A 15,769-nucleotide genomic window follows, 5' to 3' on the forward strand; every position below is an offset into this window, starting at 1 on the left:
ACATGAAATTAACTTGCATCAATAGTTTGATTTTACATACATGCATGTGCATGTATTTTAGGGGTATGTGTATTTTAAACATATCAATACAGGAATGGCTAAAAAGTACAATACATGTATATTTCTATGAAATACTCTTATAAGTAAAATGTAAGTGTATGCTTATAAAACAGACACAATATTTTTCTCCATATAGGATATGGGAATTACTAACAAATAAATGAGCTCCTCAAGTCTTCATTATTAAAATTATACATGAAGATACTTTAAAAAATAACCATACCACACATTTGTAAAACTTCTAACAGTTTACTGACACCGGCTTTGAAAAAAAAAGTTTTTCAAAGATGATTGAAATTGCAATGATGTTTTAAAAAATTTTAGTGTTACAATAATTAAAACTTTATTGCAAAAGAAATTTAAATAACAAAAAAAAAAGTAAATAAAAAATATTTAACACCGGCTGGACATCTTGGATTTTTCTCAGAGATCATGGCCTTGACCTCTTTTGTAGGAGGAGTTGTTTTAATGAGTTTGCCTCTTCCCTCAAAGTCCCTACTTGGGCTCGTAAGATGGCATTTTCTTTTTCCAGAAAGCTGGCCCTAATGGCAATTTCATCTTCCCTTGCTTTGCGAGCATCCCTTGACTTCTTGGCAGCCAAATTATTTCTCTTTCGGCGTTCAAAGTACTTGCCATCTTTCTGTTCGTTAGGAATGGGTTTTTTCTCACTCCGTGGTCGCTTCTGTGTCTGCTGCACTGCTGCTAGAGCACGGGCTAGAGTCGGTGAAGATGCTGATGCTGCTGCAGCTGCTGCAAGCACAAAAGTAAAGCAGATTGAGAAAAGTAATACAGCACAGAATGCTCAGAAATGGCACTTATAGCATTTTATGACTGAAATAATAACATTTCTTTGAATGTTTGTGTGTTTGATTGATTAACATAACAATTAACTGGTAATAACAACATTCAGGTCTAGCATATGTTGCATTTTTCTTGTCGGTCTTAACAAGAATATTACATAGAAACATCTGAATGACTATTTATATTTTTTTTTATTTTCATGTACTCTCATAGTCTCAACTTTTTTCGCATCAATTGTCGATCATTATATGGAAAATGGCAAGCTGACAATAGAACAAATAGTTTGAGTCTTTTTTTTTCTCAAGTCACATTTGTATGCATGCATCAAAAATAATCCTACATTACATATTCCAGCCAAATAAAGGCAAATAAATAGCATCAATTACAAAAAGAGCATTTACCAATGAACATAGTAACTGTTAATCATTAGTGCTTAATAACATCAGAGTTGCTCTAAGAAGATAAAAATCTGAATTCAGGGTAAATTAAACCAATCAATCACAAAATACTTATCCAAATTAGTCTATTATGCATGGATACTCAGTAAGCATAAAAGTAAGGCTATATCTACAGAGAATTTCATCACATTACTGGCTGTGTGCAATATGAACAGATTCCCCTACTTAAATGATAAGATCACCAGATACATGTTGTTCAGTAACTCCAAGATTTCACCTCATTGACCTGCACTTCATCAAATGTTTGAACATATGATACACCCATAAAAGTCGATCATCATACCATTCTACATTTTTGAGTGCTAAATTGCCATAAGATTCAGCTTGTAGAGTGCTAGAATACCAAGTGTAATAAATATAAATATTTCACTTAAGAATGTATAATACTATACAATTATTGCTGGTTCTGAGGTCAATACAATGATTTAGATACCTGAGGAGTACAATATTCACCAAGCCTTAAGGGCAAGGTGAATATTGTGCTTCAAAGGTGGCTAAACCATTGTATTGATAAAAAAAGCAGCAATAATTGTTTTTATCATATGATTCAATGATTAAATGACATAAACTCATTAAGCAATACATGCCATCTTACTTATTTACATTACTGCAATACTAGCCAGACATAATGAGAAACAAAGGGTTAAAATAAACATAACCCATTGTATCAATTTGGAATTTTAATTCTATTCTTAATGAAATATAGATAAAAATAAATGTTAGGTACATATATAGGATCATATAACCATAAGGTTCATAATGGGGGAGGGGCTTTCACTGATCATTTTTATCCTTAAAATTGAAAATATACCTTCTCAAAAAAGGTGATTTTTCACTTTATAAGAGAGACAGGAATTGTTCAAAAATTGTTAAAAAAAATTATTTCACATTTGAAAGTGTATACATATGTATATCAATTCAAATGTATGTAACCCTGCAGACATATATATATATATATATATATATATATATATATATATATATATATATATATATATATATATATATATATATTAGGGAAGGCAATCAGGTAATTTTTTTGTAACTCATAAATTTTTCCAACCAAGTAAATGGTTCATCAAACAGATAAGACTTGTTCATTATAATTCTATTATGATTTATTCAATTTACTTTATGTATGAGATTGATCCAAAAGTAATGTCACAATTGCTATAAAATCTTCACAAATCCAATATCATCAACAAAATTTTACATACTAATAATTCTCTCTATTTGGATTTTTGCCTTAAAATTTCATTCAGTTATGTAAAATACTTTTTAAAAATGTAAACACAATCTTAAGTTTTGTCTATCACCGCACGTCAAAAATGTAACTGACATTGTTATGACATTACTTTTTCGCACCCATTTTCAGTTTATCTGCAAATCTTTTTAACCTCTCATGTTTCTTGTTTATAATCTTCACTGCCATTTTGTTAAAAAGTGTCTTGTTTTTTAGTTGTACCATTAAAATTATTTAAACTTTCCATCTATTATTTTTACTTTATAACCTTTGGCATAGATAGTAATTAAGTGACACTAAAGGTTAATTGACTGAGATTCCCTAATAATCATGTGCTCAGCACTTAAAAAGAAAACTTGGCAGAGAACTACATGTATTTGGAACAAGAGGATGTAATGATTATAATTACACATTATGATCAAAATATTTGTCATGAGGGAAGTCACAGATCCTATACAAAAGGAAACTAAAGTCAGAAGGCAACACACAAAGATCACATAATCACAGGAAAAGGACCTATTAGCATTGCAGAGCTTAAATTAGCTCGGTCTCTAAAAAACTGAATTTGTCACAATGATGTAGTACATGTGTAAGAAGTTGCAAAGATAGTTTTAAGTTTTCTAATGTGTAAATATTTCTGAATGTAATGAATTTAATTCAAAATTTGATAAGGAGAAAAGAGATTATAGCTCTCCAGAAATACAAATAACTATTGAACAGGTCAAGGAAACTATTTTCTGTGACGTCAGAATAAAATTACATGCTAAATAAGGCACCAATGTGACTGACAAACCGACCAATCAGCTAAATGAGTTGCATTATGGGTTACTACAAAACATACTACATGTGCGTTTGGAATAGGCCAATTTTTCAAATCGCTCTTGGAAAGACATGATGCATTATTCCAAACATTTTACACACTTAATACAATATGTACAACATTATCTATTAATTCCATGCTCACATTTACATACAAATGTTTTACAATGGTAAAATGTGGGTTTCCTACACTCCATTGTACAAGTCCATTAGTTGACAATTGCCTTGCAGCTTTTCCCGTGCTGTACTATCAGTGAATATGAATTTATCGTGACCATATTCCCTGGTCCAAAACATTCGACTCTGAGGTGTACTCACGTATTGTCATTGTTTACTATGTATACAACTTTGATAGATATGCTACTCAATACACATGGGAAATCTTAATTTGTACCTATTCTACATATTTTTCACCAAAACATTAAAATTATCATTAGTTGACTTTCCCGCAGTCATTTGAAATTGCATCCTAAATTTGCCTGAACCACATGTTTGTTGTAAAATATAAACATGTAGTAGACCATCATGCTTTTCGGCTTATTCACTGGATTGGACCATTGTTCACTCTAAAGCCCGCTGTGTGCAATTACAACAATATCCATATTAGGTAGATTCCTCAACCTGTTGAAGCTTATACATGTATAATTAAATCATTAATATACTCCAGGGTCATCAGTATTTCTGCACTGCTAATACGTATTCATTACAAACTTCACATTTTAAAAATATTGTAAAATATTTCTACTTCGCACTTTACAAATCATGCACCATTGTCTTATATAAAGCTGAAATTGTTATTTTTCTGTATTACAGTTATTATAATTCACTGAGATAATTAATCTTCATGTATGGAATTTGAGCTTCATATATTACAAAAATTCCTATTAATCAAAATTACTGTACCAGATTCAAAAAAGAATTGCATCTTAAATTCACTTGAAAATACTAGAAATAGCAGGTAAAATTAAACATTATATAAATCTAAAATCTGCATATCTTGTGAGAATAATGACAAAAGCAATAATTTTTTTGTGTAATTTTTTTAAAATACAAGTTCTTTGAAGGATTATAACACTAAAAATTAATACTTTTAACCCTTGAGTGTATTTCATATAAAAATGTAAAAATTTTGTGGGGTGGAAGAATTAACAAAAAAAACATGAATTTCAAAAAGAAGAAAAATTGTGCATGTTGAATTATAGAAATAACTTAATTGTGCATTATATCATAATGTTGTTAAGAAATGAAATTATACTACTTTGGTCTATGCATAATAAGTGGTATTTTTACATTTAACTTCTCTTCCAGGTGGTTTTTGGGGATTCTGATATCAATATCCCATTAAATAGGAATTAAAATAAGAAATCAATTTGTTACCAGATGAATAAACAGAGAGGGGGTAAGATTACATCATATATACAACTGTAAAGCTGTGAGAACAACAAAAGAATGAGACCCACTGTTAGCACCCTATAACACAGGGCTGGGCAGGTTGGAATAATACTATTGTCTTACATAATGCTTGTCTACTTTTAAGTACAACTGGGGTATTGCCACATTGTTGATAATAGTTACTGTCTGGTTTGCATGTCTGGTTCAAAAAATCTAATTAATGACATACCTTATATTTTGGTTACTCTTCAAAGAATATACCTCTAGATAATGTCAATTTGCATATCAGTGAATGTACAATTAAAAAAAATTTTCGATAAAATAAAATTATACAATTTATAAATTATTAATTGGAAAAAAATTCTTGACAAATATCTTTCATATCTAAAAATTAATTAAGAAATCTGTTTGGTTTTTTCTCAACAATTAAAAGGAAAATAAATCTATAAATCTTGATAAAGGGAACTTAAAATACAGATTAAAAATTAAAAAAATTGACAAATGTGAGTAATAGCCAAATCTAATTTAAGAAAAAAAATCATCAGAAAATAAAGCATGCAGATATTTGACTACATAAATCTCATGAACAGGATAAACCACAGACAGTATGTCAACATAAGGATATATTACCTAGGCCTTGAAACTGCATGTAAGGATTAAGATAACTGGATGACATAGCTCCTGACTGATAATTGTTTGTATGTAATCCTGTATTTTGTCCCATGTAGCCATGACTCATGGAGGGTGCCACTACCATGGAGGGGCCAGCTGAAGAGCAATGTCCCTGAGGTATTCCTCCTGATGGCAAATAACCACTACCACCAAGTCCATCCATCATATAAGAATCACTAAAGTTAGGGTCCATGCCTAGTTTTCCATAGCTTCCCTCGAGGTTCAATTTAGGGAGTCGAGATTCAGAAGGTTTATTAGTCTCACAAAAATATTGGTTAAAGCTATCTGGACTTTCACGCCCAAGTTTGTTACCATCAAAGCATGGGTTATTACCATACGAAGCCATTCACTAATAACACCAGTAAGCAGAACTCAAGGGTGCAAACTGCGAATAAATATAAATCAATTCCCCCAAAAATTAAAGTTTTCACAAAGGGTCACCTTCTTTTCCTTATTGAACAATACCTGTGCAAATAATTGAGCTAAATTTGTGATGTATAACAAATGCCAACTGCAGTCTAGTAACAGTTCCTATTAATTCTTCATATTAATCCTTTTCCAAAAAAGTAAGAAATAAATGTTACGTAAATATCTGTAAAATTCCTGTTCTATGGTCAGTAACAGGTAACAGCCAATAAAAATGATGTAATGTCTCTGATAGACAACAATGCCACTACTAATATCTCTTGGGTAAGTATAAGAACTCTGTGACATAAGAAATCTGTACACTGTTATAATCCACCATACAAATGTGGACAGAGAAAATCACGTCTTTTTCAAGCTGAAGTCTCTCTTCCATAACAGATCACAACCAGTAATACTAACCAAAAGTACTGTATACATGCTTTAAATGAATTCCAAGTAATCACATGATCTTGACTGAAGAAAAAAATAAACCCAAGGTAGAAACATGGCATAGCCTGAGGATTATGTAGGTGCAAGAATCTATATTATAAAAATATTCGCTGGTCACTTCCTGGGTACCTGACAGCAAATAGATAGTTGGCCTGTGATCTGCTGTACACTGACCTCAGGCTGTCAATATACCTGCCCACTTCTCATTACATCACAGTGACCAGTTCACTTCCTTTACATCAGTCAGAGTCTCACTAGTTATAGCTGTCGTCAACTTGGCCATTATATCCTAGAAACTACATCCTCCTTCAATTTTCCCAACACTGACCAGGAAACAAGTCACAATGAATTCAATATATGGATTATCTTCCAACTGACTAGCAGATGTACTAATTCACCATTACACTGGATTAAGGCTTATCTCCGAAACGACCAACAGTAGTACTTAAAATCATCACTAAATTATCACTTGGTTACTGAACACATATGTACCTCATAGACATACATGTACATAGTAATTTAGGGATGGAAATCAAATACAGAACTGCTAATTGGTTAACCGCAAGACATTCAGACCGATTAACTGGTAATCAAAATACACATTTACATTTTCTTTACATATTTTTTTTAAGGTAGCTCTATATTCATATCATAACCAAGGAGACTAAAAAAGAAGTTAGAAGTCAGAAAAATTATGTTTATCTTAATTAGAAAACTTGATACACCCACCATATATATATATACATATATATATATATATAATATATATATATATATATATATATATATATATATATATATATATATATATATATATATAATATTTCAATTTCAATACACAAGAAAAAATTCAAGAAAACCCAATGAAACTTAGAAAGAAATCAGTCATTGATAATTTTCCAAAACATATTACATACACAAATTCATTCTGCATTGTCACCATAATCTAGCATTTCTACTGTACACTAGGGGCAGGCAAACTTAAAATGTTTAGAAAAAAACTGATCTTAATTAACACACGTTGTGAATTCGTCACATATAGAAAAAAAAATTATTTGCAAAAGTATTTCTGCCTGTTGCAAGTTGTACGTATCATCGATTTAAAGATGCAAAATACAATTACATATTTTTATGCAAAATCACAGTTTGAATAGAGGAAGCAATTTTTGTCATCACTCATTTTTTATGAATATTGAAGAGGTGTTTTGTTGTTTGATTTCACAGTAGGTATGTTCTATGCAGTTTCCTTGATTAAATAATGGCATTATTTGCTTATGAATGTTATCATATATAGTGAATATGTTTATTTTAAATGCACCCCATTTTTCATGTTTTATGTTATATGTTATACTAATACAAAGAAACGGATTATAGATAAGAGTTATCCTTCCTAACTGAAAAGTCAGGTTAGATTATTATTCTTGGGTCACAGATAGCTGTTTGTGGTAGACTAGGCTATACCTATCACTTGATTTTGTGAAATATAGAAGGTATTTAACAATATTTCTTTTAGAATCTACCATTGGGTGGAGATAGAATAATGAAAACTGACATTTGACCATATAATTTTTCGTTTTTATTTTTAGGAAGAAATATATATGCTACATAATCAAAACTTAGTCTGAACTATCACTTAATACTTTATTTACAATGTTTGTTTAAAAATATAATTTGATAGCTAGATAACTGCAGAGATAGAATACCAGTTCACAGTGCTCAAACATGAATTAATATTATTAAGAATTACAGGACAGGCAGGGTAACGACAATTAACACATCACAAACTGACCAATTACCCCACGATCTCAATCCAGCCAGCCATATTATTTCTCCAAAACAGCTTATGTAAGGCCATATAAATTTAAAATTTAGATTCTCATCCTAATTTGCTAAAAAATTGGGGCGGGTGGGCGGGTTTTATTTTTTATTTTTGATAAATGAATGTATCAACAAAACATTCGTACACATAATTTTTACATTATGTTAATGCCAATATGAATAAATTTTATTGTTTTCATATTCTTTTAAATATCTACAGAAGATTCTTGTTATAGAAAATTAAAATATTTATAGTTTTATTAACAAATAATCAAGTACACAGATACGGCACATGCCAAACAAAATGAGGTGCTGATCCTAATAAATTGCATATGCATGTTTTCTCAGCGACCTTTCCCCAAATACCTTATAGTTTTACCAACAACTCCTTCTATTCTGTGTGATATACAGATATCACAGACTTCTACTGTTCTCATACATTCAATCGTTCTTGAGACTTGACATGTTCGACATTAAAATATATCATATTTACAAAAACAGGATTGTGTAAATCTGTAAAATATTCTACTGAAAAGCCTAGGCCTTAACAGTTTTAAGATTTAACATTTCCTTAGCACCATTATTCTCTAAAGTCTTTGGACGATGTTTTATTATTTTTTTTAATGCAAAATCACATACAACTGGAGATCGTTATTTAAAACTTGACCATGTGTATTTTCTTCGTCTGTTTTTACTTGGTTAAAATCTCTTTAAAAACTTGCCCATGCCAGTGATGGTATCTAGATGTGTTTATATGTTATTTTTGCTTTTCTGCCTTCTCTTTACTGACAAATTATCTTTTCCTTACGTATTTAAACTGCTTTTATTGCCGATTTTTCTCCATTCTTCACATAGTTTTTTTTGCTATAAATAGCGCCACGCGACTTTTAATACAGACGGGAGATAACTCTTAAATTTTGACCCAGATTCTTGCTGCATAAAAATACATGAAAATAATACGCTTGGCATCCAAAAAACAAAATAAAAAACAACGGGGCGGGGCACTTTGAGAGGGGCGGGCGGGGATGAGAATCTAAAGATTAATTTTACCTGGCATCCAAAAAACAAAATAAAAAACAACGGGGCGGGGCACTTTGAGAGGGGCGGGCGGGGATGAGAATCTAAAGATTAATTTTACCTGGCCTAAATAGATATGTGAAAACACTAACTTACCAACTTTTATGCAGTGGTTTCTTTTTTTAAAAATGAATTTTAAAAGTAAGTAAGAGTTCAAAGAGCGAGTTCACTTTGTGCATAAAATGGCCCTGTCTGTATACAAATTTATTGACTATCACTCTATATCCAATTCAAACATCAATATAAAGTAGAGACTTTTAGTGCTTTTATTGTCTATATCAAAGTTTCCTCTGAGAGTCCAGGTTTTGGAAAACAGGCTTTTGTAAGATTGCAATGATCTTGAATTGTGGAGAAAACAAGATTTTTAAAGTTTCTTCAACAAATTAAGAATTAAAATACAAGCACAACCACCAATTCAAATTTATGATCTACAGAAACAGATCTATCTTATTTATTACAAGAGTATCGTGTTATTGTGATGTCAACATAGTAAACTAATGTGCACTGAGATCTAGACAGCTAGATCACGTAACTTTGTCAGTGTAAATTATTTATATAAAATAAATAAAGTTGCTTGGTTCATACTTCATGTAAGAAGTCACAAAAATCAAAAGAAATGGGTTGGTGTTTAATAAGTCTTTGTCCAAGAGAGAGCTTCTGGTGAAGTCAGCGGCATTGAGCGGCATTTGTCCAACACAGTGCCTTTGGTAAAGTCAGCGGCATTGAGAGGCATTTGTCCAACACAAAGCTTCTGGTAAAGTCAGCGGCATTGAGTGGCATTTGTCCAACACAGTGCCTCTGGTAACACACATCGAAAAAATACATATGAGACATATTATCATATCATATTATCATATTACATATGAAAATGTGTTGATCTTAAATCGTGTAAAAATAATATGATGATGAGGGACATTGTCTATGTATTTTTTGAATAACCCTCGTATGTTTATGGTAAATGTTGCTACAACTTTCGCAATTAATACCGTATCACTATTTTTAACCCTAGTACAGTACAATTCGTTTATTATCAGTACAATTCGTTTATTATCATAGTTTATTTCTCAGGCCAAAACTTTATAATAAGCGACTATTATAATAACCATAGTCGGCTGAAATTCATGTCGGACCTTTGACATGATACGGCGTTTGTGTAAATTATTGGATGTATTATACATAATTTCGATTTTTTAGGTTTATTTGAAATACAAGTTAACTAACATATCATTTCACAATATTTACTTTCTGTTTCAACTTTTTATCATAAATAAATTCACTTAAATAAAGCTTAATACTCTTCAAACTAAATCTTCTAGATCCCTTGGCATCCATCTTGTTTATTTTGATCTACTTTCATTTTTAATTTATGGTCAATTCAAATTACCAATGTTTCGGGGTTTTTTTTTTGGTCACACATTAAATAAATTAAGATAGCAACAAAGAGCATGTATTCAAATTGTTTCTTTTATTCATCCAAAATTACCTATTTTCACTTAATGTCGCTGTATAATTAAAATTCATTGATACACTGATGAGCATATAAATTCAAAGCCACTAGGACAGACTGATGAGAGAGTAAATTTCACTTAATTAATTATTTCTTAATTAATCGGGTAGTTTTGTAAATGTAATTAACTATGAACATTGATCCAGACATCAAGCGTAAAAAGCTTGGGTTAATACTGACACTAAATTTAGTTTCAACACATTTGGTAAAACGTATTCATTATGAATGTACAATTCAGGATTAACATACAAAGAAAATAAGTTATGAAAAACATAGGTAATCAAAGATTACAGAGCTCACCTCGACGAATGTTATCTATAAGTAAGGCAGATTTTACATAATATTTTTTTTTTCCTAAATAGGATAGGTACATCCCAAGATCAATATACATACAAGTTTGGTTTAAGTAGGACTTATAGTTACTTGGAAATAGACCTGCTCAATAAACTTTTAACCTGTTTAGTAATCAAGAAAATTGTGGTCAGTTCCAACATCCAAAGCAAGTCTGGAAGTTTTCATCCTTAGATGCCCCATCTATGCAAGTTTAATCATAACAGGCCACAATATTATAAAGCTTCTCCAAAAAAATTACTCTGGTCACTCATCTGGAAAATGTAGGTCAGATTCAGAATCCAAAGCAAGTCAGGAAGTGTCCATCCCTAGAAACATCATCCATGCTAATTTGGTTAAAAAATGGCTAAAATTCACTCATGTGGAAAATCTAGGTCAGATCCAGCATCCAAAGCAAGTGTGGAAGTGTCCATCCCTAGATGCATCATAAATGCAAGTTTGGTCCAAGTAGGGCTTATAGTTACTTGGGAATGGGACCTGCTCCAAAAACTTTAATCTGGTCATTCATCTGGAAAATCTAGGTCAGAGCCAGCATCTGAAGCAAATGTGGTAGTGTCCATCCCTAGATGCATCATACATGCAAGTTTGGTCCAGGTAGCTTATAGTTACTTGGGAATGGACCTGCTCCAAAAACTTTAACCTGGTCATTCATCTGGAAAAATCTAGGTCAGAGCCAGCATCCGAAGCAAATGTGGTAGTGTCCATCCCTAGATGCATCATACATGCAAGTTTGGTCCAGGTAGGGCTTATAGTTACTTGGGAATGGGACTTGCTCCTAAAACTTTAAATGGGATGCCGATGCTAATGCCGACGCCGGGGGTATAGCGTAAGCTCATCTCGACTTCGTCGAGGTGAGTTAAATAAGAGTTCGTGTTATCCTGTCATGTACTTCATGAAATAAACAGACTTCATGTAAATTGCTCAGGTAAGTGCACTGAAGTGTGACTAATCTCCCCAGTCACTATCGGCAACTTCAAAGTGAAAATCAAGATATTGTGTATAGACAAGTGACAGTGCATGAAACACAGGTGTAGATAGGTGTTATCTTTTGTTTTGTTGATTGTCCCAAGAGTGATAAGGTGTGAAAAAAATATTACGGACAAAAATTTTCTATTATAGTAAGCGAAGTGTATACTTTTACCTATGATAATAACAGACAAAATTTATAATGAATTACAGTACCAACCAGACAAAACCTAACAGAAAGCAAACCAAGAGCGCACCCCGGGTTCACTCTCTGGGTTCGCTTGGGGTCCGCTAGTACTGACCCCTAGCGAACCCGGAGTGCAACCATAGCGGACCCAGAGCGAACACTGAAAGCGAACCTCAAATTCAGTAGCGGTCCCAGAAACTGAACGTGTGTTCGGTGTTGCATAACAGAGTTGTCAATCAGGATTAGCGATTTACTCATCAGTGCGTCGACCAATCAACATGCTGAACAGGTTTTACAATAAGGATAAGTGATAAAATGTGTTGACCATCAGCGCATCGACCAGTCAACATGCCAGTTTGTAATCTAAACATTGTACAAGCAAAGCGTGTGAATGTACAGTGTAAAAATATTAACATGATTTTTAAACATGATTTTACATTTATATATTTTAATTCTCCAGACAACATGCAATATTTACACATCTATTTTCATTATTTTTTATTTTTAAAATCTATTAATGCATTATATTTTTTTATAATCCAGGTAGCATGTTACATGTATAGTTACATATTTATTTTCTTTATATTTTTAAAATCCATTAATATATAAATATACATTGCGTAAATTTATCAGACAATAAGTACTTTAATTCATAATAGAGAAAAAAAGAAGATAATAATGGTTATAACAATTGTTACTAAAAAAAAAAAGAAGAATAAAAAAAAACTGGTCTCCGATAAATTATAGAATTTTATTATCTCAAGATACAGTATAAGAACATGTACGTGCTTTAATTTAATTATTTTTTATTAATTTATTATTTCAATTTACATGCACGTTTTAATTTATCCAGATCACCATAGAAACTAGAAAACTGACCAGTCAGCAAGGGCCCCGCCAAGGGGTAGAAATATAAGGGTGCAGCTTACAGAATGAGAATTTTAATTGATTACAAAAATTAAAAAATATATTAAGAAGAATATGCAATAACAACTGTATTTATAAAATTTCAAGATAATTCCTAAATATCAAACAACCTGTAAAGAGTATCCCTGTATTTACATAAGGCAGTAAAAAACATCATATCTATAATAACTCAATTAAATGTATATTTAAACAAGAACAAAGCATGTGTTTTATAAAATGCCAGCCTTCAGTGAATGCAAATATCACCCAGGCTTGACCTTAACTTCAAAACAAACATCAGTTGCAAACAAATTAGGTTAATTTATCTTAAAGTGACAAATAAAGATAAGCTTGGAAAATTTTCTGCCCCAGACAAGATAATTAATCCCAGAGGATTAATTGTACTGCTCTCTCATCCTTTTCTTCCAAGTTTACAATAAGAACTTTTCCAGTAATGATAGAATGAGTTTATTATCGGACTACCTTAAAATTAATAGTACATGTATTCTTGAATTTACGTAAGGCAGCAAAACAAAAAAAATTTTAAAAAAATGAATCAATAAATAATAAAAAAAACTTATCTTGATGTATATCTTGTCTTTAGAATTCAATAAAATCATAACTCATTGTGTATTTTACCAAAATAAAGTATGAACATTTTTTAAATCCACATTTCAGAGAATGTAAACATCATTCAGAATTGACCTTAACTTCAAAACAAACTTCATTTGCAGACAGAGGTGTTAATTAATCCCAATTTGACAGAAACAGATAATGCTTTGGATTTTCTTCTAGAGGAAAGCTAATTAATCCCATGGGACTAGTTGCAGGTTTCATACTTTACAATAGGAACATTCTCAGCAGTTATCTCTCTTTGCCCTTACATTCATTCTAATGTAAAGTTAAGGAATCTACCCCACCACCCCAGCTCCAAACTAGATGACATAGATAACCAAACTTAGCATCAAAATACAGTACCCGCATCGTTATTCTTTACAGGATACACGATACGATAGGATACACGCACGATACGATAGGATAAACGCACGATACGATAGGATAAACGCACGATAGGACCGGATACACGCACGATAGGATAAACGCAAAACACGATAAACGCAAAATACGATAAACGCAAAACACGATAGACCTGATAAATGATCTTCACGATAGGATAAACGCAAAACCTGATAGGATTGTTTCAAAATGCGAAACGTATTTTGACAAGACGAATTGTTTCCTTTTTAGATACACTGTAGTATGATGATTTTAATTACTTATAAAGCCGCAAATCTAAATGCTTAAATATATTAAATGTAATATGATTAAACATTTGAGGTAACTATGCTTTGTACAAGAAACATGTTTATTTTTTGTCAATAATGGATCGTCACCAAATTCAAACTGTAATTATTTCAGATAAATTGAACTCTTTGGTGGAAATTATGCGATTGTTTGTATAATTATTCAAATGTCGAAATTCCCTCGAATCGTTAAATTTGAATTTTAGTCGTTTAAAAAACAGTGATTTTAATGATGGTGGCTCAAAAATTCCGTAGTCAATCGAAGTTTTAAAACCAGGTGCAATAATTCATGAAACACTATAAATATATTCAGTATTTTAACAAATGAAACCTTATAAATTTATTATCAAATATTGAGTATATATCCGGAAGAACTCTGTAATAAATGAAATTTTTGGATTCAGTATCTTCTGCTAGAAGTCTGTGATGTATCCAAAATCGCATTAATTTAAATTATCGGTATTTAATAATTCAAATCTTACGAAAATAATTTACTAGTCAGTCTAGGGGAAAAATATATATATATATAAATAATTATTACATTTTAAAGTTAACGCTGTCTCCTCAAAGTTTTTATGATTTTGTTTTTATTTATATATTTTTTTTAATGTTTTAAACACGTTACTTGCTGAAGTATGCTAGTTGCGTCGACACAGGCTGTGCACTGGACTGTGATTATATCTCTCCTATATAAATATACATGTATATGTCACAAATATCTATCCGGTACGAAAATTAATCATTTACATATTCCAAGTACATACATGTACATTGTATATGTATATATATGAAGAGGGATAACGGCCGAAAGAAATCAAATTTAACAAAATTAAAAAACGTCACTAGATCATCTAGTATCCGAAAAGAATATCGCATTTCCATTCTTTTGTATTTATTCTCTGGTATTTCCAATGTCATAGGTCTGTATAGGACCCAGAAGGGAGAACGCGGTCGTGTACCTAAAAATGTTACAGTGTACCAACATGTTTAGTATAGAGTAAAATATAATGCTTGTATAATATCGCCCATCAACAATAATGTCTTTAGCCTCTTTTGTTTTCTTGTCAAAACATTTCTTTTTAGACCCCCCCCCCCCCCCCCCCCCCGCCCCTAAAGAAATGAAAATTCTTTCTACACAAGCCTCGCCCACCTGCTTTTCCGCAAATTTATTTTTGCAACCTGTCTGCGTTTCCGCGACTACCTTATACTGCTTTCCCGCGATTGAATTTTACTATAAGTTGTATGTTTTCTCCTTTTTTTCGATACTTCCTTTCTGCGATTTTTAAAGTGTCACAGTAAGTACTTTACAGCAAACTGTTGCCGATATTTACCGGATTATCATGTATCTCCCTA

The 15,769-nt window shown here is 31.6% G+C and overlaps 1 protein-coding gene across 4 annotated transcripts in view; it reads right to left on the minus strand.

Annotated features, from left to right (window-relative positions):
- Positions 1–207: 207 nt before the first annotated feature.
- Positions 208–15,769, minus strand: part of LOC133185471 (hepatic leukemia factor-like) — a 144,304-nt gene continuing 128,742 nt past the window's right edge. For 2 of the 4 annotated variants that reach the window (XM_061320740.1, XM_061320714.1), the window contains one exon: positions 208–810. In XM_061320740.1, the coding sequence (XP_061176724.1) occupies positions 491–810 (320 nt within the window). In that variant the 3' untranslated portion in view covers positions 208–490. Of the gene's footprint in view, positions 811–5,403; positions 5,827–15,769 lie in introns of those variants that run through there. The other 2 variants (XM_061320731.1, XM_061320723.1) reach the window with 2 other exon arrangements.

Source organism: Saccostrea echinata, unplaced genomic scaffold (assembly GCF_033153115.1).
Source record: "Saccostrea echinata isolate AGI-Se365-2 ecotype Australia unplaced genomic scaffold, CSIRO_AGI_Sech_v1 ptg000001l, whole genome shotgun sequence".
Classification (NCBI taxonomy): domain Eukaryota; kingdom Metazoa; phylum Mollusca; class Bivalvia; order Ostreida; family Ostreidae; genus Saccostrea; species Saccostrea echinata.